Below are 27,216 nucleotides of genomic sequence, written 5' to 3'. Positions count from 1 at the left end.
TTTTATCAAACTAGGATGGTCTGAATATTTGTTCCTTACTGGATGTGTGCTGCTGAGGATATCTTGAGCTGCAGGAGATCAATTAGATTTTGGTGGGGTTTTTATTTGTAATGCCCAAATTCTACACTCCATTCTCTTAAACTGCCAGCTAACAAGCAAGCAGCATTGCTTAGCAACCCATTAGCTGCTTTTAGCCAATTTCTGCATCAAAATCACTTCTTCATGCTTAGAATTCCTCACATTCTGTAGCTCTGCAATTCCTCACATGATTAGGGACAAGCCCCATGAGTCTGCAATAAGCTGAACCTATGGTTCACAGTCTCCATAAATCTCCAGCACATAAATATTTTCAGAAAAACCTAATAGCTCAAGACAATTCTTAATAAAAGAGATCAAATTTGTCTTAATAAAATGTTCAAGGGATGAAATTATCCAACTCAAAGAGCATTTTTTTGCAGGATTAGGTATACTCTAGTTTATTTTATATACTCTATTGATGATCTGGATGAGGGTATTGAGTCCATCATCACTAAGTTTGCAGAGTTTCTCTGTATAGAACTTCTTCCTAACATCCAGCCTAAACCTCCCCTGGCACAGCCTGAGACTGTGTCCTCTTGTTCTGGTGCTGGCTGCCTGGGCAGCCCATTCCCGTGGCCAATCTAACACAGAATCATAGACCAGTTTGGGTGGGAAGGGGCCTTTAAAAGTCATCTAGTCCAGCCAACCCTCCTGCAGTCAGCAGGGACATCTTCAACTAGAGCAGGTTGCTCAGAGTCTCATCCAACCCAATCTGGAATGGTTCTAGGGATGGGGTGTCTACCATCCCTCTGGAGAACCTGTGCCAGCATTTTACCACCCTCACTGCAAAACATATCTTCCTTCTCTCTAGCCTAAACCTCCCTCTTCTAGTTTAAAACCATTACCCCTTGTCCTGTCACAACAGGCTCTGCTAAAAGTCTGGTCTCATCTTTCTTATCAGCCCCTGGAAGTACTGGAAAGCCACCAGGAGATCTCCTTGAAGCCTTCTCTTCTCCAGGCTGAGGAAACCCATTGAACTCTTGACTATTGTGCCAGCATTTGGGTACGTGTATCAAAAAGCCCTTTTGGGTTTTTTTTGGGTCACATGCTGGCAATTGAAAGCTCTGAATTTTGGGATAACACTACTATAAAAGAAAGAGCTGTTGTATTACAGCCAGTTTTGCAACAGGGTTTCCTGCAGACTGAAACAAACAGATGATATTTTACTCAAGGATAGATGTCAATGTCAAGCAAAAAATACATCAAAAAGATTGACTTTGTTTTTTTTCCTCCCTTCTGGCTTGTGCTCACTACACAGCAAACAAAAGTTCTTTCAAGGTACAATTATATTAAAAGATTGCTTTTTCCAGCTTTTATGCTGTACAATACCCTAAATCCAATACACAATCAAGTACAACACTAATTTTTGACAGCTACTCTATACCTAAGTAATTGTTAATGATTACTTAAAAAGGAAACTTTTCCAATGCAGCAGTTTTGCTTGATTGGTAAAATACTGAAAGAATTTTTGCTGACAAATGCATGGAACATGATGTTAAGTAGTAGGGCCTTGTTCCTGCAGGGAATCCCATGGAAATGGGATTGAGTAACTGAAAGAAGTCAAATAAAGGTGCAGGTAGACTACAGACACCACAAAACAAACACCAGACAGCCACAAAAATGATCCATGGGGTGGAGCACTTCTGTTATGAGGACAGACTGTGGAAACTGGGGTTGTTCAGCTTGGAGAAGACTCTGGGGAGACCTTACAGCTGCCTTCCAATACCTGAGGGAAACCCAAAGGAAGGCTGGAGAGGGAGTTTTCATAATTGTGTCTAGTGATAGGACAAGGGAGATGGTTTTAAACTGAGGGAGAGTAGGTTGAGACTAGATCCTAGGAAGAAATTCTTCAGTATAAGGGTGGTGAGACTCTGGAATGGGCTGTCCAGGATGCCCCCTCCCTGGAGGTGTTCAAGGCCAGCTTGGACAAGGTCTTGAGCAACCAGATCTAGTTAAGAGGTGTCCCTGCCCATGCTATAGAGGTTAGAGTAGATAATCTCTACGGTCCCTTCCAAGCTAAGCCATTCTACAGTTCTACAATAGGAGTCTTTTGTCTAGAATGTGCTAGGCAAAGAAAGTACAGAGAAAATGAAAGACTTACTGGACTGTATGCTGAAAGAGAGTTTTGTCCGTGGAGTTATTGGGGGCGGTGTCATTTGGGAGCTGGGTGGTGACGGAGAGACGGAGAAACGTCTTTCACTCGACATAACGTTTATGACTTGGCTTTTTGGTCTCTGTGGCCGTAGTGGGCTGATCTACAGGGGGAGAAAACCAGCGAGACAGCAAAGCAATACATTTTGTTAGAGTGACAGACCTTGGGGTTGCTGTATTTTCCCCACTACCTTAGAGTAGGCAACGCCAACACACAGTACTTCAGATTTAACACAGTCTGTGACAGCTCCGAACGTTCTTCCCTTCTCCCCAGGAATCACAGTCAGACTCAAGGCACACACCTTCCCCTGATTTTTCTGAAGCAACAAGATAGTTCCCCAAACACTTGTTTATAACAGCTAAGGAGGTCTATATCCTTACACAAGATTATACAGCATTCAACATGTTTTCTTCCTTCTCACATGGCTCCACTTGGCTTTTACAATTTATTCTGCTCTTTTGAGGAAGACATCATCTGTCCAGAAGCTCTTGATGGTGTCTGCTTCTGCTTGCATTTAATTCACAAACATCTTTATTTCTAGAGAAGGGCCACAAAAGTTGGTGAAGGGTCTAGAGAACAAGGCTTATGAGGAGCAGCTGAGGAAATGGAGGTTGTTTAACCTGGAGAAAAGAAGGTTGAGGGGAAACCTTCTTGCTCTCTACAACTCACTGAAAGGAGGTTATAGTGAAGTGGAGGTTGCTCTCTTCTCCCAAGTAACAAGTGGTAGAACAACAGAAAATGGCCTCAAGTTGCACCAGGGGAGGTTTAGATTGGATATTAGGAAAAATATCTTCACTGAAAGATTGGAACACCTTGGAGGTGTTCAAAAACTGTGTAGACATGGTACTTTGGGAGAGGGTTTGGTAGTGTTAACTCAATGATCCTAAAGCTCTTTTCCAACCTTAACGATTCTATTGTTTTGCCCTGGCTGCTTCGAAACTTTCCATCAGAAACTCTGAAATTATTCTTGTCATCTGATGGGCAACTGATGCTCTGTGAAGGTGATTCCTTTTACTGAGTTTAATTCTGAGCTCCAATCTTTGTTAGCCAGCCACCAGCCCCTCTATTTCCAGTAATCGCAGGGATTTTTTTCTTTACAGGAGATCACAGACAACAGAGCAGCAGCCTGAAGTTAAGAGGGGAATTACATCCAAGGTGCTGCATTAGGACAAAACAGAAAAAATGCCAGTGGCAATTCAGACTATTTTGAAGGACTCTGTCATTTCACAGTGTTCTTTTAAAAAGTGTGTTGTGAAGGAGAAACCTACAGTGAGGTACAAGTGCTTCGTTTTGCTCTCAGAAAACAAACCATAAAAGGGTTTGCATGAAAGGCTGTGCCTCTGACACCCTTCTACAAGAAATGAATGACCATAAAGTGTGTAAAAAACTTTTTGAAGGTTCATCACGACCTCAAGACCTCTCAGATTTTTCTGATACCAAAATTCAAGGCCTACAGACTCCAAAGGTTTCTGCTTTCAAGATCTTTCTTTTAGTAGGATGGATAAGCAAAGCAATCACTTTCTTGGAGGTATATAATTACAGAAAAGCAAGTAAGGAAAACAAATTGATTTGGAAAGCTGCAATGCCATAATCAAGAGAAACCCCAACAACGAGAATCAAGATCCCAAGTTAACCTGGCCCGTCGCTACTTATCTCAAATACATTTCAACAACTGCTGCGACTGACAGGCTTGGTCCTTCTCTTGCAGCTCCACATAAATCATAATTCTGCTAGGGAATATGAATTCTTTGGAGACTGCTAAGCCATAATGAACCCACTGCTAATTTTTTTTTGTAGTCTAACGAAAGGGAGATCAATAGTGAGTGATGTTGCACACCACTAAATCAATAAACTGTACAGCCTGTTCTTCTGATTTCCAACACAAGCTTTTGAGTGGTCTGTTAACTACCTGCCTTCAGTGTTAGGTTTGCTATCAGCCCAAGGAATCAAAGAACTAACAATGAGAATTTATGTTGAAGAAGTTTATGTGATACTTGAAAGAAGATAAAAATCTCTAGGAAACTATAAAGACATTACTGATCATTTTTGCACAGCAAAGTGCTTAATTTGTCTTCTGATAAGATCATAGTAAGTACAAGAGCTCTGTAATTAGGGCTTGGGTTTTGATCAGTCAATAAATTCATTATGAGTACAGTGAAATTTGGAAGGCAGCACTGAAGCCATGCAACAAGACAAAACAGCCTCTGAATGCTCCTTTCTAAGGAAATGGTAAAATAATTCTGCAGTTAGCATCACAGAATGTGGGGGTTGGAAGGGATGTTCTGGAGATCAACTAGTCTAAGCCCCCTGCTAAAGCAGGGTCACCCAGAACAGGCTGCACAGGATAGATACCAATGCCCAGGTGAATTTTGAAAGTCTCCAAAGGAGACTCCACAACCTTTCTGAGCCAGCCTGCTCCAGTGCCCTGCTGCACCCACAGCAAAGTTCTTCAGATGGAACCTTCTGGGTTGCCGTTTGAGCCCACCGCCCCGTGTCCTGTCCCTGGGTACCACTGAAAAGAGCCCAGCCCTATCATCTTGACCTCCAGCCTTTAGATATTGATCAGCATTAAGATGATTCCCTCTCAGTCTGCTCCTTACATATCCTTCCCTATTCTGCCATGACAATTCATTTCACTGGGGAAAAAAAGAAAGAAGCTCCTGCATACCTGCATAAGAAAGTCCCTCACAGTGATGGGAACACTCATTTCAGTTGATGGCATCATCTCTGAAAAGAGTTGCAAAAGCTCTGTAGAGATGGGAATTACCACTGTCTGAGACACCTGCTGCACCTCAGAGATTAGATTTGGTATCATGCTTGCAATTACATTCACAAACCAATTAGTAGCAATTAACACAAGATCCAGAACAGATCAATTCATAAAGTTATTGTTGGCCAGCAGGCTGAGGGAAAAGACTCCGTCCCTCTGCTCTGCTGAGACCCCACCTGCACTGCTGGGGCCAGCTCTGGAGTCCTCAGCACAGGAGAGACATGGACCTTTTGGAGTGGGGCCAGAGGAGGGCCACAGAGATGATCAGAGGGCTTGAACCCCTCTGCTGTGAGGACAGAATGTCCTCCTCTGCCTCATGAAGGAGAAAGAAGAGCTTGATCCATCTGGTGTTGACAAATACATGCAGGCTGGACTTCTTTCATCTGTTTTCTTGAAGGTACTTATCAACTGTCAACCTACTAAAGAAAAGCAGACCTTCTCCTGTAAAACCCCTAAATATTCTGGAAGTCAGAACTAAGAATCCATTAGAAAGTTCACCCTCCCTGGAGGCAGTCAAAAAACATGCAGACGTGGCACTTCAGCACATGGTTTAGTGGGCATGGTGGGGTTGGGTTGATGGTTGGACTTGATCTTAGACTTCTTTTCCAACCTTAATGATTCAACGATTCTAAATGTTGTTACTGAATTAGTGATGGTACAAGTGAGTTCTGAAATTCTCAGCAGAAGGCATTCAGTAACTGTAAGACTACAGTACTTTACTACTAAAATTAGGAAGAAGTTATTCAGTACAAGAGTGGGGAGACTTTGGAATAGGTTGCCCAGGGAGGCTGTGGATGGCTCCTCCCTGGGGTTGCTCAAGGCCAGGCTGGATGAGGCCTTGAGCAGCCAAGTCTAGTTGTGAGATGTCTCTGCCTATGGCAAGGGGTCGGAGTAGATGATCTCTAAGGAAAAAAACTCTTTAAATCTTTCATTTCCATTTCTAGTCAAATCTGGATCCCTTTAAAACAAACCCAAAAAACAATCTTAATTTGCCCACCTCCATTTCATCCTCTTTTTTCCCCCCTTTTTTTAAAAGCCTGCAAAATTGCTGCTCCCAAGCTCCTAATGCCAGATAAATCAAAATGCCTTTTTCTTCATAAAACACAGCAGTAGCAGTGCTTTGGGAGCAATTTCAACCTAAAAATGGGAACTTGCACAGAGTGCAGCCTACAAAAGTAGAACAATGGAAAAGCTCAATTCTTACCCACAAAAGATAACGATTTCCCTTTTATACCATTAATAGGGGACATACGTCTCCAGAGCACAAAAAATTTAAGAGAACACAAATTTTTCTCTTTAAGCTCCTTGAGAACATCTGTGTGAAATTCCTGAAGACAGCAGTGGGAATTTTACAGCCACTCTTGCAAACTAATCTCAAAAGCGTTTCCTCTGTTTCATCTGCAAGAGGAAGTGAACCACACAAACACCAAGCATTAAAGATTGACGTGGTCATTTTGGAGCTCATCAAGTAGGCTGCAGATGCTGAAAAGGGGGAGTTTTTATCTCAACAGTAAACTCCTTTTCATATTATTGATCTCTGGATTTCAAGAAGCTCAGAGTAACTGTAAGTAACTAATTCTGACAAGTATTTTCCCTCCCTCTCTGTAACCAGGGGAATATTAGTCACACCAGTCATGCACTGAATGCTCCTGACTGGGAAGAGTAGAAAATGCGAGTTAAACCATGTTGGGTTTGCTCATTTTTGTTATTCAGATAACAAATGGGAATATGCCTTTGAGGGTGATCATGTCTTCCATTCCAGCCAGCATTTGCATTTTGCCAGTCATTCAGTCTTCTTCATAGTCCAAGACCTCTCAGGGACGAGAGTGGCCTTGCAGTGACATCAACATTTCTGCAAGTCCAACTGACTGAGCTGCTCAGGAATACAGTCATCTTCTTTTGTGGCTAATGTTCTTGCAACGCTTCTTCAAATATCCTGTTAGTCCACTTGGAGATCTAGGAGATGTGAGTGCAAGTCTTGTCATCACAGTGTTCAGGCTCAGTCAAAATATGACTGCTGCAGCGAGCTGAATGCATTCCATCAAAAAAGATGAAACATATGGAAATCAATGCAAGATGTATCTTCTGTCTGATAACCTGGGACTGTTTAGCCTGGAAAAGAACAGACTGAGAAGGGATCTTCTCAATGCTCAGCAACAGCTCAAAGGTGAGAGCCAAGAGGATGGGACCAGGCTCTTTTCAGTGGTGCCCAGTGACAGGACAAGGGGCAATGAGCACAAACAGGATCCCAGGGGGTTCCATCTGAACATGAGGAGAAACTTTGCTGTGAGCTTTGCTCCTTTGCTGGAGCTCTGGAGCTCAGAAAGGTTGTGGAGTCTCCCTTCTCTGGAGAGATTCCAAACCCACCTGGACATTGTGATCCTGGGCATCCTTCTCTGGCTGATCCTGCTTTAGCAGGAGGGGTTGGACTAGATGATGCCCATTGGTCCTCTCCAACCTCCAACAATCTGTGATAACACTGGCTGGCTGTGGCAGGGGAATCTCCAGCGAAAAGACCCAGGGCTGATACAAAATCTATTGATGCCATTGGAGAAACTTACTGACTTGAGAGGAGTTTGTGTGAAGAGCCTGAGATGCACAAAAAGGATTGTTTCTGAGTTTTCTTCTTAGCAATAGTGGGTCTATGGCCACATCAGATAAAACAACTGTGAACTTGTGAGATGTCAGAAGACATATATGAGAAATTAGCTCATCTCAGGATGGGAAAGCGAGGAGAATATCTAGAGGAATATAACAGAGGACTTGTGGCTGAACATCTAAAGTAATATTCCACTACAAATACCTGGTCTGGTCATCCCAAGTCAGAGAGAAACCTCTTCACAAAGTCAGTGTAAATGATTCAGACACCAATGAAACACTCTGCTGAGTTAAAAGTTGGCTCTACAACTACCTGTAGGGTAAACCTTTAAGAAAATATTTCACTTATTTCTAGAGTGCAAGCTTTAAACTCTTGGCCTGGAAACAGGTGCTCAGGCAGAGATTTGGAGGTTACAGTTAGGTCATATACACCTTGCTCCAGCTTAAAATGGTCTTGCTTTGAATTTCAGAGCTCAAACTTCTCAAGTTGCTTAAGCCTTTCGGACAGTTTCAGTGATTAAATATACACCCAGAAGAGAGGGCTTAAAGGAGATATTGCCCTGTAGTTAATACTCTTACACCCAGCCACCAGTGGAACCGCTTGCGATTTTCTGCTCAAAATAGCCTTTCGAGAGTACCTAACTGCCATGCACCAAACAACCTGCCAGCATTTCCACCAAAAAGTATCTTGCAGTAGTCAGCTGAAATATGAGAAACCCCACCACTCTCTATTGGGAGCCTTAAATTCAAAAGGCTGCTAAAATGGCAGCATTTATTTTCCTTAGGATAGACCATCTGTTCCTTTCATCACATAGTCAGATATAGCTTTTGGTTAAGACTTTTATCTAGGAAACCATGGTGGGGTTTTTTGTTTTGTTTTGTTGTTTGTGGGGTTTTTTTCCACTGTAAATAAAATCTGTATTTTTGATTCATTAGCACATATATTAACACCACAGCATATTCCTTTAGGAGTTATTTTTGGGCTAAACCCCAAAATAAATGGTAAAAAAGGCCGTTTTCCTTTAAAAGAAGAGACAGAACTCTGCTCAGAATTAGATAAAGCATTGCCTGCTAATCATGTTACCGTTTCTGAAAGGATCACTGCTTCAGACTGCTGCAGAGAAATATCAGTAGACTTAAATTCTTTATCAAATATCTCTTGATGCTTGCTGTTCCTTTTCTCCTTCTTCTTTTCTTTCTTATCTTTATCTAGGTCATCCTTGTCCAATTTATCTTGAGACCTCGAATGCATCTTTTTCGGCAGGAGGGGCTCCAGCACAAACCTAAAGAAAATTGTTGTTGCTTAGATCAATACAATAAAAGACTATTTTCAAAGCACCTAATTTTCATTTACATATATCCCAAAGCCTCACCTGAGTTAACGATGCTTTGCTAATCCAGGAAAACTCATTAGAGAGAAGAGGAGGGGGCAGAAGGTCATAACAATCATAATTGTCTCACAGTGAATTTACTGCTGAAGCACTGAAGAACCAGGACTGCCTATTTCCCTCCTCTGTAGTAAATTCACCAGTTTACAGCTACACAAACTGCTGAGTTTCACTGGATGTGGTTTACATAAAAATGAGTTTCTGAAGAAGCACTCCCACTCTGTCTGCTCTGGCACCATGGCAGGTGTGCCAGCAGACAGCTGGAAACTCCAGTGGGAACCAGCACCATACAAGAGCAGGTAACTCTACACTGCACTAAAGAAATGTCAGCCCCTGCTCCCCTTGCACCTTGGAGGCATTCCATACCTCACAGAACGCATCAGTTTGGAAGGGACCATTGAAGGTCATCTTGTCCAACCCCCTGCAGTCAGCAGAGACATCTTCAATTAGATTAGGTCACTCTGGGCCCCATCAAGTTTGACCTTGAATGTCTCCAGGGATGGAGCCTTCTCCACATCTCTGGGCAACCTGTTCCAGTAGTGCACACTATCAGTGTGAAGAATTGCCTCTTCATGTCCAACTTAAATCTACCCTGCTCTAGTTTCAAACCATTGCCCCTCATCCTATCACCACAAGCCCTTCCAAACTGTCCCCCAGCCTTCCTGTAGGTCCCCTTTGGATACAGCTATAAGGTCTTCTCAGAGCCTTCTCTTCTCCAGGCTGAACAGCCCCAATTCTTTCAGCTTGTCTTCACGGGAGAGATGCTCCAGCCTTCTGATCATCTTTGTAGCCCAACATCTACCAGTGGCTTTCAGGACTGCTTTCAGTAATAGCCAAGTCACCAATTAATTGCTCATGGAGCTTTGGTTGGGAGTTTTTTTTAGTGTGTTTGTTTGTTTTACTGGAGAAAGAGGATGTAGTCAATTTCCAGAGAAGGAGTAACAGTTGAGAAACTGTTCTGCAGCTCATATTCAACGAGGCCAAGTGCATAGTCCTGCATCTGAGTTGGGACACCCCTGCCAGCCATCCAGGTTGAGGGCTGAAGGGATAGCAAATAGTTCCACAGGGAAGGAATGCTGGGTGCTATTGGATGAAAAGCTGGACATAGCTGGCAATGTGAACACACACAGCCCAGAAGCCAACCACCTCCTGGGCTGATTACCAGCAATGTGGGCAGCAGGTGGAGGAAGGGGATTCTGCCTCTCTGCAATGCTAGGGCTAGCTCTGGAGTTCTCCAGCACAGGAGAGACATGGACCTGTTGGAGTGGGGCCAGAGGAGGCTGAAACAATGATGGGAGGACTGGATGTCCTCTGCTGCCAGGACAAGGTGAAAGCTGGAGTTGTTCAGCACGGAGAAGAGAAGGCTCCAGGGAGACCTTCTGGTGGTGTTTCAGTGCTTAAAGAAGCTGATCAGAAAGCCAGGACAGACTTTTAAGCAGAGTCTGTTGTGACAGGACAAGGACTGATGGATTTAAGCTAAAAGAAGGAGATTTAGACTAGAGAGAAGGAAGAAGTTTTTCACACTGAGGCTAGTGAAACACTGGCCTGGAGCGGAAGAGAGCTCTCCCCACACCCCAGTTCCACGTTCTAGCTGCTTCTGCCAAGCTGGAGGGCAGTGACAACCACCTTGAGGCTGATTGCAAGTTTACAAGAGGAATTGCCATTCTTCAGACACTGATTAATTGCTTCCCTTCCAGGCATTACTATTATTAGTGCTATTAATTATTTGTAGGAGATGTATCCATGATAAAATGGGCTGGCACACCATCCTCCTGCTTGAAGTACATCAGGGCTTTCCACAGATGGCAAATCATACCAGCACACTGGGACTTCCCTGCTTCCAACCACTGTTTGGAAGTGCTCAGATTTGTACTTCTAAGTCTTCTCTTAACCAGTGAATAAACCCAAGGTCCTGTTTTAAAGTCAGAGTTTTATTTATACATAGAGCTGGGAGTTGTAAAACACGCACTATGTCAACGTCTGCTTTGATATTTTACTGTTTAAAAGCTCCAGAGCAGGAGAAGCTGGAGATGGCATAAAATATAAGTTGGGGAATCTGGGCAAAACAATTTGTCAGCTCATTTTTTAAACTGTTTTTCTTAGCTTCACTTCTAATCTCAGAATTAACATGTGAAGAGGGGGTGAAATGCAAAGCAGGAGAGGATAACTGACCATAAAGCAATACAACCATGGTAGGTACATGGGTGAAGTTCTTCCAGGTTTGTAGTGACAGCCACCCACATGGTTTTTCCAGTCCTTTGAAATTTTGAGGTCTTTCATTATTCATATGTGATTATTTTTCCTCTCCTGCTCCAGTGATCAAGCAAATGAGCATTTTTTCCCCAAGTCTTCTCAGTGATGACAGTTGTTAAATTTTATTTTCCTCTCGTGTACTTCCAGTACCTGAAAGGGGCCTACAGGAAAGCTGGGGAGGAACTTTTTACAAGGGCTTGTAGTGATAAGGGGGAAAGGATTGAAGCTGGAGGAGGGTAGATGTAGACTGGATATTGGAAGAAATTCTTTAGAGGGTGGTGAGACATTGGAACAGGTTGCCCACAGAGGCTGTAAATGGACCTTCCCTGGAGGTGTTCGGGGACAGGTTGGACGAGGCCTGGAATAACTCGGTCTAGTGGAAGGTGTCCCTGCCCGTGGCAGGGGCTTTGGTACTAGAGGAAAATTTCTTTCCCCAAAAGAGTTTCAAGTCCTGGAACAGACTGCCCAGGACAATGGTGGAGTCACTGTCCCTGGAGAGGTTTCAAAGCTGTGTAGATGTGATGCTGAGGGATGTGCTTTAGCTGCATTAACAGTTGGACTTGATGACCTTAGAGGTCAGTTTCAACCAAAACGATTCCGTGATTCTATGATCTTTGTGAGGTTGTGTTTTGGTTGTATTTAAATACAAATATAAATTGAGTAGACTCATGAGATCCTCCAAAACTGCTAATTGACACTTTTCTACAACAAAGCTGGGATGGAGATACAAAAGTTAAGAAAACAGCATCCAAAGGAGAAAGAAAAATAGAGATAATGATTTTGAATGGAAAAAGAGAAAGAGGTAGAGGAAGGCCAGGGAAGAAAATAAATCAATATTTGTCCTCTGAGATAAAATGAAATTTCTCACCAGCCCATCAGCATTGGGTAAGCTACCCCTGAGTTCCAGCAGGACAACTTTTGTGGATGAATTAGTCAAAGCACATTATCATCTCTGCTGTCCTACATTTGTATCAACATGAGTCACCACGTAAATGTTACAGAGGGTAACGTAATGAGAGCTGAGCTGCACTTTGTTTGCTCCTCTTCCCAGTGGGTAAATAAACTGTTTGTAATCAAGGTAAGTATCATGTTGGTCCTGTATTTAATTTTACTTGAGACTTTTACTCTCTAGTCAGGTACTAACTCCCTCTGAAAGGACACAGATGTTTCTAGCACATCTCTGTAAATTGGCAGCCCTTCAGGAGGCTTTAGAAAACTGACTTCTTGGTCAAATATTGAGTTTCTGGATTATGGGAATGCCTGTGGGGAGGAAGAGGGAGAAGGGACTTCTGAGGCTGCATTGAAAGTCCAGAAAGAAAACAGATTATTTTGTTCTTTTGGGGGATGCAACTGTGAGACAGGGCTTATCAACAGAATTCCCAGTTCTCATGTGAAATATCTTGATAAGCCTTCAAGTACAATCTTGCCATAAGCAGCTTTTCCTCTGGCAGCAAACATGAGAAGAAATGACTGAGCAGTTAGCTAATCCATTCCTTCTCCCAAACTCTACCTGTTTATTGTGACATTTCATCAATGACTTTGCAGAAGATCACTTCTGATCTATTACCCTTGCAATACAGTAAAAGGGGATAATTTCTCTCCTGTTCATTTGGGGTTTTTTTGTTTGAATGTTTGGGGGTTTGGTTAACTTTGTTGGACAAAGGAGCATATCTTGAAATGGATGTCTACGTAGGCTGCGGCTTTTTTAGCCAATATTAGGCTGTCACTGAACAACTCCTTTCCCACCCCACAACAGTTACTCACAGCATTGTGTCACATTAGTGTCTGTGGGGTATTATGATAAACCAAATCTAGAATGAAATACACTGAGATAAGGTCTCCTTATGAGATCAAAAGAAATACTCCTGCTGCCACGCAGGAGGATCAGAAGGAGTACCACCGTGACCGCACTGTTCTCCTTTCATCAATGATCGGGACAAGACAATTGAGTGCACTCTCAGTTAGTGTGCAAATCAACCTAAACTGGGCAGGAGCATTGATCTGCTGGAGGGTAGGAAGGCTCTACAGAGGAACCCAGACAGGCTGGATGGATGGGCTGAGCCAAGTGGTATGAAGTTCCAGGATGAAGAAGGTGAAGTGCCAGATCCTGCACTTCAGTCACAATAATCCCATGAATGCTACAGGCCTGGGGAAACATGGCTGGAAACTACCTGGTGGCAAAGGACATGGGAGTGGGAGTGCTGGTTAACAGCAGGCTGAACATGAGTACGTGCCCAGGTGGCCAAGAAGGCCAACAGCATCCTGGCTTGGATCAGCAACAGTGTGGCCAGCAGGACCAGGTCAGTGGCACTAGTGAGGCTGCATCTCAAATATTGTGTTCAATTTTAGGCCTCTTACTACAGGAAGGACATTGAGGGGCTGGAGTGTATCCAGAGAAGGGCAAGAAAGCTGGTGAAGTATCTGGAGAACAGGGCTGGTGAGGAGTGACCAAAGGAACTGGGATTATTCAGTCTGGAGAAAAGGAGGCTGAGGAGAGACCTTCTTGCTCTTTACAACTACATGAAAAGAGGTTGTCCTGAGGTGAGTTCAGTCTCTTCTCCCAAGTAACAAGTAATAGCACAAGAGGAAATGGCCTCATGTTGTGCCAGGGGAGGTTTACATTGGATATTAGGAAAAAGCCCTGGAACAGGCAGCCCAGGTGGAGTCTTCATCCCTGAAGGGACTGAAAAGCTGTGTAGAAGTGGTGCTGAGGTGTAGTGGTGACCTGGCAGTGCTGGGTTAATGGTTTCACTTTGTGACCTTACAGGTCTCTTCCAACTAAACCAATTCTATGGCTGAGCCAATTCTGTGACTGCTATCTGGAGGGAGGTGGTGACAATCCTCAAACCCCACAGATGCTGAGCCCAAATCACGCTTTCCAAAGCGACTGTTACGCACCCATCCGAGCCAGGTCGAGAGGGCGTGCTGTCAGAGGAGATAGAAGACACCGATGCCACGGAGAGGGGTCTTGAAGATGATGGCATTGTGAAGGACCTCACCATCGACCGCGGCCGACTGCCTCGTCTGTCATCCAGGCTTGAAATCTGCAGTAAAACATACAAGATCTGAGTTCTTAAATCACAATATACCTGACATCTATCAAGGTCAGACTGGATGGGACTTAAAGCAACCTGATCTACTGGAAGGATCTGCTTGAGAGAGTCCAATGGAGGGCTGTGAAACAGCCTGAAGGGGAATACAGGAAAGCTGGGGAGGGACATTTTAGGGTGTCAGGTAGTGATAGGACTAGGGGGAATGGAGCAAAACTAGAAATGGATAGATTCAGATTGAATATTAGGAAGAAATTCTTCACCATGAGGGTGGTGAGACACTGGAACAGGTTGCCCCGGGAAGAGGTGGAAGCCTCATCCCTGGAGGTTTTAAGGCCAGGCTGGATGTGGTGACCTGATCTAGTGTGAGGTGTCCCTGCCCATGGCAGGGGGATTGGAACTAGGTGATCCTTGAGGTCCCTTCAAACCCGAACAATTCTATGATTCTGTGAGGATGATGAAGGGACTGGAGCACATGCCCTGTGAGGAGAGGTTGAGAGACCTAGGGCTGCTTAGTCTGGAGAGGAGAAGACTGAGAGGAGATTTAACAAATGTTTATAAATATCTGAGGGCTGGGTGTCAAGAGGCAGGGGACAGGCTCTGCTCAGCTGCACCCTGTGATACTGTGAAGGAGCAATGGATACAACACAGGAGGTTCCACCTCAACATGAGGAGGAACTTCTTCACTGAGGGTCACAGAGCCCTGAAACAGGCTCCCCAGAGGGGCTGTGGAGTCTCCTTCTTTGGAGACTTTCAAGACCCATCTGGATGTGTTCCTGTGCGACCTGTGCTAGACACTACAGACCTGCTCTGGCAGGGGGGTTTGAGTCAACGATCTCCGAAGCTCCCTTCCAACCCCTAACATTCTGTGATCCTGTGTCCCTTTTCACAGCAAGGGGGTTAGAAGATGATCATCTTTAAGGTTCCTTCCAACTCAGATCATTCTGTGATTCTGTAATCTGGTTATCAAATGTAATGTGGAAAAGGTTCTATAGGCTTTCTTCCATGAAGTTTCATATTATTTAACTATCCTTTATGTTTGACAACAGAGAAATAAATTCTAGGAGAAATCTACTGAACTACTAGAAGAAATATTTAGGTCATCTTAGTCACAGGAATAATTTGAAACTTATTCCAAGATATTGTTTTTTTTCCCCCCCCTGCAGTGTGTTGCTTTTTTTTAACACCTGGGTTTTTAAAAAGGAGCTTTCTATAAATAGGTTTTTTTAAGGTCCATCTCTGGATGACTGCTCTGTGAGCATATTTAGAGAAGATGGAACTTTGATTAAAAAACAACAACAAAAAAAGAGAGAATAAGAGAGAAAAGGAGAGAAAAAGCAAGAGAGGGAGAAAGCAAGAAAAAGAGAAAGATAAAAAAAGGGAAAAGAGAGAAAAAGAAAAAAGAAGGGACAAAAAAAAAGACAAAAAAGAGAAAAAGAGAGGAAGAAGAAGAAATTAAAAAAAGAAAAAAAGAAGAGAAAAAGATAGAAACAAAAAGGACAAAGAAAGAAAAGTTCCCCTTTATCTCAACAGAGCTACTATGCAGAGTGTTGAGAAGAAAATACATGAAAAATACTTTTTTTTATAGTTTCTGACAATTTCAACCTTCTGAATATTTCTGCAAGCTTTGTTAGTCATTAATAACTGATATATGCATAAAATAATTGAACTCTTCCAGTCAACAAATAAGAATCTCATGCTGTTTAATTACAGGTATATTTTCCACTCTGTCAACTACTGGTAAATTGGCCTTGCACATGGAAGACAGAAGTGATAAAACTCCATCAATCCTGACAACTCTTACTGGTAGGGAGATGGGAATTAGAAAGATAACACCATCTGAGTATGACTTTCCAGTCAGCTCCCTGATGATGTCAACGTATATTATTGAAGTGACTGACATGCAAGTATCATTCATGTCAATTATTCCTGTTCTCCTTGGGAGTAAATTACTATTTGAACTTTTCCTCTTCCTAAATATATTAGCAAGATGGGATTTGAAGGACTACAAATGAAACCCCACTCAGACAGACACCAGAAAGGTGTAAGGTCTCAGTGTCCCCGTTATAAAAACTGTCATTGCTGTAGAGAAAAAGCAAAACTAAATCTCTGAAGGAGAGTCTGTCATGAAATACAACAGGATACTTCACTGGCAATTACTATTCCACTGAGGTTTGGAGCATCCCCTTGCTGGAAGTGTCCAAGGCCGGGATGGATGAGGCCTTGAGCCACCTGGTCTAGCAGAAGGTGTCCCTGCCAATGCCAGGGGGACCTGGAACAAGATGATCTCTAAAATCACCCTGTTTACATCAATGTGATTGACACAACACCCACAATCTCAGTTGAATGCACCCACTAGTGACCATAATCAGAACTGGAGGAAGAATGTGCAGGTTTAAGGCAGTTCAGGCATATCATGGTTGCTAAAAGAAGGAGATTCAGACTGGATACAATGAAGTAATTTTTTACACTGAGGGTTGTGAAACACTGTCATAAGATTATCCAGAGAGGTGGCAGACATTCCATCCCTAGAAACATTCAAGGCCAAGTTGTTTGGGGCACTGAGCAACCCAATCTACTTGCATATATCCCTGCTGATTACGTGGGGGTTGGACTAGATGACCTTAAGAGGTCCCTTCCAACCCAAACCATTCTATGATTCTGTGATTGTATGTCACCAAATTCTTGGCTGCGCCTTAAAGGTGGAGCAGCAACTGAAAAAGTTTGCTGGAATGACAAAAGGAGCAACTCCAGCAGTAGCAAATCTCACCAAGTAGCAGCCACCTATTTACTGCCCACATTTAGGGTGGTGCCACTACTATAAAGCAGCACTGCTCTCACATCTCAGAAGGAATTAAATCCATGGACAGGTGTCATTCGGCTCTAGAAGAATCATTCTAGTGGCAACTCTGGATTTTTTTAAAAACCCAATTCCTTATACATGGAATTATTTTGACTTTCAAAGGAGAGACTCAGGCTATTTAGAAACCTTTTCCACGCTAGAATGGAAGCACCAAGTCTTTCTGAACTTCTCTTACAGTACCTGCTCTGTATTTAACAATTTGATGACCAGTGAGAACAGCCAGGCAATGCCCCATTACCACTGCTTGTTTAATCAGTGGGAATTCTAATAGAGAAACACAGCAGCTGAGAGAAATTCCACACATTTAGGAAACAAAGTTAGCAGGTAACTCACAACAGCGCGGGCCCCGTACTGCTTCTCCACTTTGTCCTTCAGCTGCCTGAAGCAAGCTTCCATCCGCTCGTGGAACGGCCGCAGGGCCTCTGTCACCTTCTCCCCATGGATCCGGATGCCTTCTGCCAGGAATGGGATCTGGAATGCAGAGTTGTGCTGCTTCAGCTTGCCCTGTCCTTCCTCAGTGAAGGGTTAGGGCACTGGAATAGGTTACTCAGACATTGGAACAAGCTGGTGGTGGAGCCACCACTCCAGGAGGTGCTTGAGAAACATGTGGACATGGGACTTCAGGATGTGGTTTAATGACCATGGTGGTCTTACTTAGGTTGATGACTGGACTCAGTTTCAGAGGTCTTTTCCAATCAAAACAATTCTATGATTTTGTGATTCTAAGATTCCCACATATGATGCAAGAGGAATGAAAGATCTCATAGAGTAATACCAATGATAACAATAACTATTATTATTAAATAATCATAATTATTATCACCATGATCATAATTCATTGTTCTTGAAGCATCACAGAGTAAAAGTGGATCTAAAAATGCATTACACAGGATTTTTTTCCTTTGTTAACCAAAGTCCTTTACACTTAATACTCCCAAAGTTCTGCCCAGCAATCACATGTGGGAGGCAGAGATATGACATATGATATGATATGATATACATGATATGATCTATGATATGATAAGATGTGACATGATATGACATTTCTACCCTCCACTCTGCTTTCTTGAGACTCCACCTAGAGCACTCTGTCCAGCTTTGGAGCCCCCAAGAAGAACAAAGAACTGCTAGAGTGGGTCCAGAAGAGGGCACAAAGATGATCCAAAAGCTGGAGCACCTCTTCTAAGAAGACAGGATGAGAGAGCTGGGGTTGTTCAGCCTAGAGAAGGGAAGACTCTGAGGGAGAACTTAAAGCAGCCTATCTAGTATTTGAAAGGATCCACAGGAGAGCTGGGGAGGGACTTTTTATAAGGGTTTGTAGTGACAAGGGGTAGGACATTACCCTTTGTCCTTTGTAGGACAAGGGGTAATGGCTTCAAACCGGAAGAAGCTTGATTTAGATTAGATAATAGGAGGAAATCCTTCCCCATGGTGAGGGTGATGTGGCACTGTAAGAGCTTGCCCAGCGAAGGTGTGAAGGCTCCAACCCTGGAAGTGTTTAAAGCCAGGGTGGAGGGGGCCTTGAACAACCTGGTCTCATATGAGGTGTCCCTGCCCATGGCAAGGGGTTTGAAACTAAATGATATTTAAGGTCACTTCCAGCCGAAACCATTCTATGATTCAGTATTATATTCACAGGTTTCAGATACATTTTACTTTAAAATGGCAAACCAATGACTGATGACTCTCACAGTGGGTTATTAATACCAGCCCTTTCTCAGTTTCATGAGAACAAAACCTTGAAGGTGAAAATACCTGTATGTTTTCATTAATAAATGCTGCTTCTAAAACTGCAAATGAGCTACATCCTTGAACATGTATTTACTGCAGAGCTATATTTATTAATAATATATATGGGTTTAGATATATGACACATTTCTCCTTAGAAAAGTGATTTTACTTTCTTTTGGAACAAAACAGAAGCAGGAGAGAGAAAAAATTAAATGAATTCTCTTTTCTAACTGAAAATAATCATTTATCTTCAAGGCTTCTGTCACAAAATACCCATGCCAACACAGGATTATATAATTAGTTCATAGTGTGGAGGTGTAGCTGACCTTTTAAAATGTTTTAAGAGAGACATTTTCATTCCCACAGCTATCCAGACACACCATTAGAGCTTTCCACTTCCAGCTAAGGAAAAATATTTCCTCTTCCAGGTCCGTTTTAGCCCACACAGTGCTCTGATTCTAACTTAGATATTCTCTGCAGCAATCAAGCTAAGAGGCTTCTTCTTAATAATTCATAATTAAATCATAATACTGATTAAACCCAGATTTTTCTAATAAGACTGAGCAGCAATCAGAAGGAGTAGCTTTATTGGTAAGGAGAATAATAAATACACAGATGAATTACAGATGAATAAACTCAAGAAATCTTATCAAGATGATTCTCTGTGATTTGGCACTACTGGAATGGACACAGTTTCTTCTCCTAAAAGACTGCACAGAGAAGAATAATGGAGCCACTTCCACCTAAGAGCCTTATGGATTCATGCTCTACAGAACTTAACCCATTAGAATTAGGAAATTTCCCTGCTCTGAATAATCATAGAACAGTTTGGGTTGGAAGCAATCTCAAAGATCATGCAGTTTCAACCCCCTGCCATGGGCAGGAAAATGTTCCACTAGCCAAATGAATTGGAGATATTTTGGATGTGGCAAGATTCCGCCTCTTTGTCCACATCCAATCTTAATTATTAAGATCTCTAAAGGTTTAAAATTCAGTGTCACCCATCAGTGGGTCTGTGTCTGTTGATGTCTGGAAAGGAGATGTAGGGTAAGTTTTTAAGTTACTAGGAGAAAGTGAAGTAGAAATGGTAAAACAGTCCAAAGGTACGTTCTCTTTGTGCTTGAGAAAGTTTTAAAGGATTAAGTGTTCTTGGACAGGGAGACCAAATATCCTGACTCCAAAATCTCACAGAAGCTCTGTGAGAAGAAGACCTTCCCACAGAAAGATTTATTAAATCCAGCTTCTGTTAGTTTTCTTCTTGTGTAGTTTGTGGTCTTCCTTCATTCCCTTATAGTTGGTGCTTGTTCCTCCATCTCTTGACTCTACAGTACCAGGAGTCTACCAGCCTTGAGGTGCTCATGCCCTCCCAACCCACCTCATACTCACTCCAGCATCTCTGCCCATCAACCCTCCTAGTATTTTTCCTGTCCAAGTGTCAGAAGCTGTCCACGCCTGGATACAGCTGGTGTATATGCTTATGAGAAAGCTGGGGATTTTACAAGAGCTAGAAGTGACAGGACAAGGAGAATGGCTTTGAGATAGAAGAAGATATTTAGACTGGATATTGGAAAGAAATTCTTTACAATGAGGGTGGTGAAACACTGGAACAGGTTGCCCAAAGAGGCAACCTCCCTGGAGGTTTCTCAAGGCCAGGCTGTATGGGGCCTTGAGCAACCTGGTCTAGTGGAAGGTGTCCCTGCCTGTGGGAGAGGGGTTGAAACTAGATGACCTTTAAGGTCCCTTCACAGTATCACTAAGGTTGGAAGAGACCTCAAAGATCATTGAGTCCAGCCCATCACCACAGATCTCATGACTAGACCATGGCACCAAGCTCCACGTCCAATCCCCTCTTGAGCACCTCCAGGGATGGTGACTGCACCACCTCCCTGGGCAGCCCATTCCAACCAAACCCATTCCATAACTCCATGAAAGCCAAAGCAGCACTTATTTCACAACCCTCATCTTTCTTGGGTTTATAATTTTATAAAGTTCCACTGCCACTTAATATTATTCTGTGAGTTTTTGTTTCTTTTTCAAGATCTTGCTTCTCCTGGCTGAAAAGCATGACAAAGCTACAAAGATTTGAGTTACTACAATTAATCTTAGATCTTAAACTATTTCATAATAATTGCATCATAAACTATGATCATAAAAAACTTATTTTTGCTCTGCTGTAATTCCTCCAGCTCTGCAGAAGGAGCACACAGGTTTTTTTCAGTGACATCCCAGATTTGCTATGCTGTAAATACCTTAGCTCAATTCAGAGTGACTAATGACATCGATCACTCATTTCATTACCATAATTTCAATCAATCATTTAATTATCTTCACGTTAAAATAAAAGATCAGCTTAAAATGATGTACTTGGATGGAGATATTTTTGTCTGAGTTGGAAAAGCACTACGATGGACAAAAATGGACATTGTTGCACTGAAGATATCGATCTGAAAACATTGATCTGAAAACAGGCAGGAGAAAAAATGGTAGTTAAAGTTTATGGGAATTATAAAAGCATTAGCAGAAGAAGGCAAATGGTATTCTGGGTTGAACGAAGCAGAGTGTGGTCAGCAGATTGAGGAAGGCTCTCCTGCCCCTATACTCTGCCCTAGTTAGGCTACATCTAGAGTCCTGTGTCTACTTCTGGGCTCCCCAGTTCAAGTGAGACAGGGAACTACTGGAGAGAATCCAGGGGAAGCTACAAAGATGCTGAGAGTACTGGAGCATCTCTGTGAGAGACCTGGGGCTTTTGAGCCTGAAGAAGGGCAGCCTGAGAAGGGATCTGATCAATGTTCAGCAAGAGCTAAAGGGTGGGGAACAAGAGGATTGGGCCAGCCTTTTTTCAGTGGTACCCAAAAACAAGACAAGGGAAATAGGCACAAACTGGAACCCTGGAGGTTCCACTGAACAGAAGGAGAAAATTCTTTGCTGTGAGGGTGACAGAGCCTGCAGCAGGCAGTGAGGTTGTGGAGTCTCCTTCTCCAGAAAGATTCCAAACCCGCCTGGGCATTTCGATCCTAGGCAACCTGCTGTGGGTGACCCTGCTTTAGCAGGGGGGTTGGACTGGATGATCTCTTGAGGTCTTTTCCAACCCTCACCATTCTGTGATTCTGCATTCTGAACAGCATGAATTCCAGAGCACAGTGGAGGAGAAGGTAAAACAAGGGGATAGAAAAAAAAATATAATGAAATTTAACCAGTCAGCTGATTGTCAGGCTACTATTTCATATATCCAGATTGATTTATACAGCATATAGAAAAATCTCTGTGTGATTACAAAACTCCAAGCCCCGCATTATTGAAAAATGAAAACTCATTTTTGCTTTCAATCACTGTCAAGCCTGTGATGAATTCAGACCACTGCCTCACTTCACAAAGTTTCCATAACAAGTCCTTCTCCTGCCACCAGCCCATTATTTGTCAGTCTGCTCCCAACCCTGCACCTCTGTTCTCAAAAACTGAAACCATGAGGGTCCAGAGAAGGACAACAAAGCTGGTGGAAGGACATGGAGAATAGGTCTTTTGAGGAGCAGCTGAAGGAACTGGGGTTGCTTAGTCTGGAGAAAAGGAGGCTTAGGGGAGACCTGGTCATTCTCTACAGCTCCTTGAAAGGAGGTTGCAGAAGGTGGGTCTCGGTCTCTTCTCCCAAGGAAAAAGTGATAGAACATGAGGAAATGGGCTCAGGTTGCAGCAGAGGATGTTGAGGTTGGATATTAGAAGAAACTTCTTTACTGAAAGGGTTCTCAAACACTAGAACAGGCTCCCCACGGAGGTGGTTGAATCCCCATTCCCCATCCCTGGAATTGTTGAAAAGGAGCAGAGATGCGGTGCCAAGGGCCATGGTTTAGCATCAGCCTTTGTAGAGATCCTAAGGGGCTTTTCCAATCAAAACAAATCAAAGATTCTGTGATCCTAAGTCTTAGGATACACTAAATGCATATGAAATGTCCCTCAGACTTTGACTGTGAAATGGGCAGGTTTGTAGTGAGAAGAATTTTCAGACATAAAATACATGAGTTCTAAAGACAATACATTAGTGATAAATAGATGTAAACCATGAAAAATTGATACAGATGTCCATAGAAATAGATACAAAACATAGCCCCTTTTCACTAAATTTCTGGTTCCTACTGCTTTAGAAGTAGAATTCTGATGGGAAATCCTGGATGTGAATCCACTGAACAATTAAAACACAACGTGATTAGCTGCCAAACTTACTTTCAAAGAGCTGTATTATTTCACCACACAAATACCACCAAAGCAAGGAAAAGTCTGCTTGCAATTAATCTGAAATATCACTATCAGAGGGGAAGACAGAGAGCTGACATCGAGTTAGTCTTCTGGGACCAAATTATTTTTCTCCATAAAATTTAAAGCTCCTAAAACTTAATCTTCTGTAAAAGCTCACAAGAACAGAAATAAATAAAGCCATAATTTTTTGTCAGACCAAAATTTTTATTCAGTGACAGTTTTATGTTCTTCAGAGGATTTATTTATTTATTTATTTTTAAACTCTGCACCTTCAGTCCTACTACCTCTAAGACTGAAGCCTACAGAAACCATAAATGATTCCCTTTATTATAAAGGCTAAATTGAATGTAAAAAGACAATGGTGCAATTTCTTTTCCTGTGGGAAAAACACTTCCAACCACGCTGGTATTTTTCTTTTTAGTTAGCATAACATTACCTTGAGACTACTAAAGATTTTTTCAGTATATTATCATGGAATACAAATGGATTTTTTTGGTTGGTTGGTTTTGTCCTGAAAAATATCCTTTGGCCCCTGCAAACACAGCTCTTTGTGCAAGAGGGTTCCTGCTTTGTCTCGGGCGCAGGGCTGGAAACCTGGGTTCTAATTCCTGGTTAAGGATATGTCACCTGTGTGATCTTACAATTAAATGATTTATGCTCTAAGATAAACCCACCACTTTATGAATCATTAATGGCTTTGTTCCATGCTAAGTTATAAAGCAAATCAAGTCAAGGTTCCACAGCCTCTGGATGAATTTTGCATGCCAGTTAATTCTCACAACGCTCACCTTTAGAAGTCTCTGTTAAAAGGTAGATAGGAAGTTGAATAAGTGGAAAATGCTTGAAGAAGTAGTGAGTATGTGATGAAATTCTTTTCTAGTGCATGCAAGCAGGAGGAGAAGGAGGGCAGGGTCAGGTATTTCACCTTGCTGCCTGAGATGAAGTTCTGAGTTACAAGGGCTTGTAGAGAGAGCATGAGAGAGAACAAACTGAAGTTTGAGATGGGTAGATTTAGACTGGGTATTAGGAAGAAATTCTTGAGAGTGAGGGTGGTGAGATACTGGAACAGGCTGCCCAGGGAGGCAGTGGATGGCCCCTCCCTGGAGGTGTTCAAGGTCAGGCTGGATAAGACCTTGAGCAATCTGGTCTAGTGGAAGGCATCCCTGCCCATGCTGGGGGGTAGAAATAGATGATCATTAAAGTCCATTCCAACTCAAACCATTCTGTGATTCCATGAAAGCAGCCTTAGACAATTAAAATGCAAAACTAAACTGCCAGTAATACCAACCAACACGATTACACAGTATTTTGTTATTTGATACAGACAAGATACTGTCAGTGTATTAGCAAAAAAAACCCACAAAGTGGGGGTGGGGGGGTTGATGATGTTTGTTCCTTGTGGGTTCCTTGTTCCTTATGAAATGACAAATGATGTCAGATTGGAAAAGATGAACTTTAGCTCACGTTTCAAGACAGTTTTAAATGGCAAAGAAGCCTCCTACTCAGGGTGAACAGTTTAACGTCTGAATTTTCTCTAAAGTGACACTAAGCTGTCTTTGTAGAGCAATTGGCTCCCACCAACATGACTTAATTTTTTTTTACCTGCCAAGCAATCAGATCCTTCAGTTTTTCTATCTTGTCATGATCTTCTGGATGCTCGTGGATGTATTTCTCAGTAAAAAAAGCCTAGCCAAGAAAGAAATGAGAAGCCATTTCAGAAAATGAACCAACATCTACCACTGTGGAAGAGTTACTTAGAGCAAAGATAAATGAACCACCCAAAAGTTCTGCAAATCAGAAGTAATAGCTACAAATACAAAGTGAAAATCTAGGAAAGAGATGCTGAATTTAACAATGTTTTAAGATTTGTACACTAATCTTTCATGAGCAGTAAAACAGGCAGATGAGCACTGGAGCAGAGGAGGCTGAAGGGAGACCTCATTGCTCCCTACATATCCCTGAAAGGAGTCTGTAGTGAGGTGAGGGTCGGTCTCTTATCTCTAGTATCAGGTGATAGAGCAAGAAGAAATGGGCTGAAATTGTTGCCAGGGGAAGTTTAGGTTGGATATTAGGAAAAATTTCTTTCCTGCAAGATTGGTCAGGCATTGGAACAGGCTGCCCCAGGAGGTGGTGGAGTCCCCATCCCTGGAGGTGTTCAAGAAATGTGAGTACATGGCACTTCAGGATGTGATTTATTGGCCATGGGAGTGTTAAGTCGATGGTTGCACTCAATAACCTTGGAGGTCTTTTCCAACCAAAACAAGTCCATGATTCTCCAGTGATCAGGACCAAATTTCATGGGACAAGAATAGATGGATACAGCAGTGTGTCTGTCAGCACGTCCCTTCTCCATTTATGTCATAAAATACATGTTGCTTGTGTATGCTAGCTTGATATACACAACATAAATAATAGACATAGTGTTTATAGCTTCAGAATGTTAATATTTCATCCCATATCACTTCAAAAGTTAATGTAAACATGCAGTTAAGATCATTTTGACACATCTGCAATTGTGTGGCGTCTCAGAAGTCTCCACCATGTGATTAATCCTTTAGAAAAATCATGTATTTGAGAGCACAGGGACATCCCTGAACACTGAATTCAGTCTTGGGCCCCTCACTACAAGAAGGATGTTGAGGTGATGGTCTACAGAAGGGCAACAAAGCTGGTGAAGGGTCTATAGCACAAGTCTTGTGAGGAGTGGATAAGGGAACCGGGGTTCTTTAGTCTGGACAAGAGGAAGCTGAGGGGAGACCTTCTGGCTCTCTAACAACTGCCTTAAAGGAGCTTGGAGCCAGGTGTGGGTTGGTCTTTTCTCCCAAGGAACAGGCAATAGGACAACAGGAAACAGCCTCAAGTTGCACCAGGGGAGGCTTAGGTTGCACAGTAGAAACAATTTCTTCCCCAAAAGGGTTGTCAAGCCCTGGAACTGCCTAGGGCAGTGGCAGGTCCTCATCCCTGGAGGACTTTAAAAGCTCTGTAGATGTGGAGCTGAGTGACATAGTTTAGTGGTAACCTGGCAGTGCTTCAGCTCCACTGTTCAAGCACCTAAAAGCACTCATTGGGAATGCCACCAGAGCACCTATGATGGGGAGACTGACAATGGGTTCATACACAAAACCACACACACTGACACACACCCAGAAGCATTCCAGCAGCATCCAGGCTCCAAGAAACAGATGAAGCATTAGAGAACAGTTACTTTAGATCTTACCTTCTCATAGTTTGTGAAGCCTCCCATGACTGCAGGATCCACGATGCCATTGAGGAGCATGGAGAGAGGGTTAATGGGTAGATTTGGATCATTTAAATGCTGTTGGACCATATTATTGATCTTATCATTTGTGAGCTGCATGGTCTCTATGGCATTTTCCAGGGGACTAATTTCCACCTGAAAGAAAAAACCAAAACCCCAAACAACAAAAAGAGGTTTTCATTAAAGAGCAAAGTTACTAACTTTGCACAGAATTGAATTTCCATCAACTGCCACGATTAGAAACATTGCAGGAATTTCAGAATAAAGCTGTTTTAACCAATAATCAGCAGAAAGGGTGGTTTCAGGCACTGAGATATTTGGTATCTGAGGTAACTGATAGGATAAGTCACTATCAGTGGAGAAAGGTAACTGAATTTCTCTGCCATAGCATGGATTACATCTCGGCACAACGGCACACGACATTCAGAAAGGCTCTGACAGGAATCACGTGAGGTTTGGGGAGTATTATGGAGAATACCAGAGATTACCAGTCAGTGAGTTTTAGCAGCACAAAGAAGATCCAGCTTAATGGAATAGTAAGAAAGAAATGATAACTTAATGTGGATTTCCTGATGGAAAATGTAATCCTAAGCAGCTCAAAAACCAAGGAGATACTTTTGCAGTGATTATTTTGTTGTATTTCCAAAGAAATCAAGTTTTACATGCTGAAGAGATGACTTCTAAGCTGTCTGCTGTGCTTTTTCCCCCACAAGACCACATTTTCTTCAATTAAAAATTGGTAACAAGAAAGACATTTTCTTTCTCACACAGCCTGGACTTCAATGAGAAAAGCTCCTCAGATGTCTTCATGGGATGAATGAGCTCC

The 27,216-nt window shown here is 42.6% G+C and overlaps 1 protein-coding gene across 1 annotated transcript in view; it reads right to left on the bottom strand.

Moving 5' to 3' along the window:
* DOCK1 (dedicator of cytokinesis 1) overlaps positions 1-27,216 on the bottom strand; it is a 347,686-nt gene that overhangs the window by 17,388 nt on the left and 303,082 nt on the right. Inside the window, exons 45-50 of the mRNA XM_054174763.1 lie at positions 26,349-26,525; positions 24,734-24,817; positions 17,486-17,623; positions 14,138-14,283; positions 8,683-8,881; positions 2,180-2,333 (exon numbers count right to left, since the gene is read on the bottom strand). Of these exons, the coding sequence (XP_054030738.1) occupies positions 2,180-2,333; positions 8,683-8,881; positions 14,138-14,283; positions 17,486-17,623; positions 24,734-24,817; positions 26,349-26,525 (898 nt within the window). The remainder of the gene's footprint in view (positions 1-2,179; positions 2,334-8,682; positions 8,882-14,137; positions 14,284-17,485; positions 17,624-24,733; positions 24,818-26,348; positions 26,526-27,216) is intronic.

The sequence above is a fragment of the Dryobates pubescens genome, chromosome 30 (genome assembly GCF_014839835.1).
Source record: "Dryobates pubescens isolate bDryPub1 chromosome 30, bDryPub1.pri, whole genome shotgun sequence".
Classification (NCBI taxonomy): Eukaryota; Metazoa; Chordata; class Aves; order Piciformes; family Picidae; genus Dryobates; species Dryobates pubescens.
Note: the sequence above shows the minus strand (reverse complement) of the source record. Positions and strands in the feature narration are given on the sequence as shown.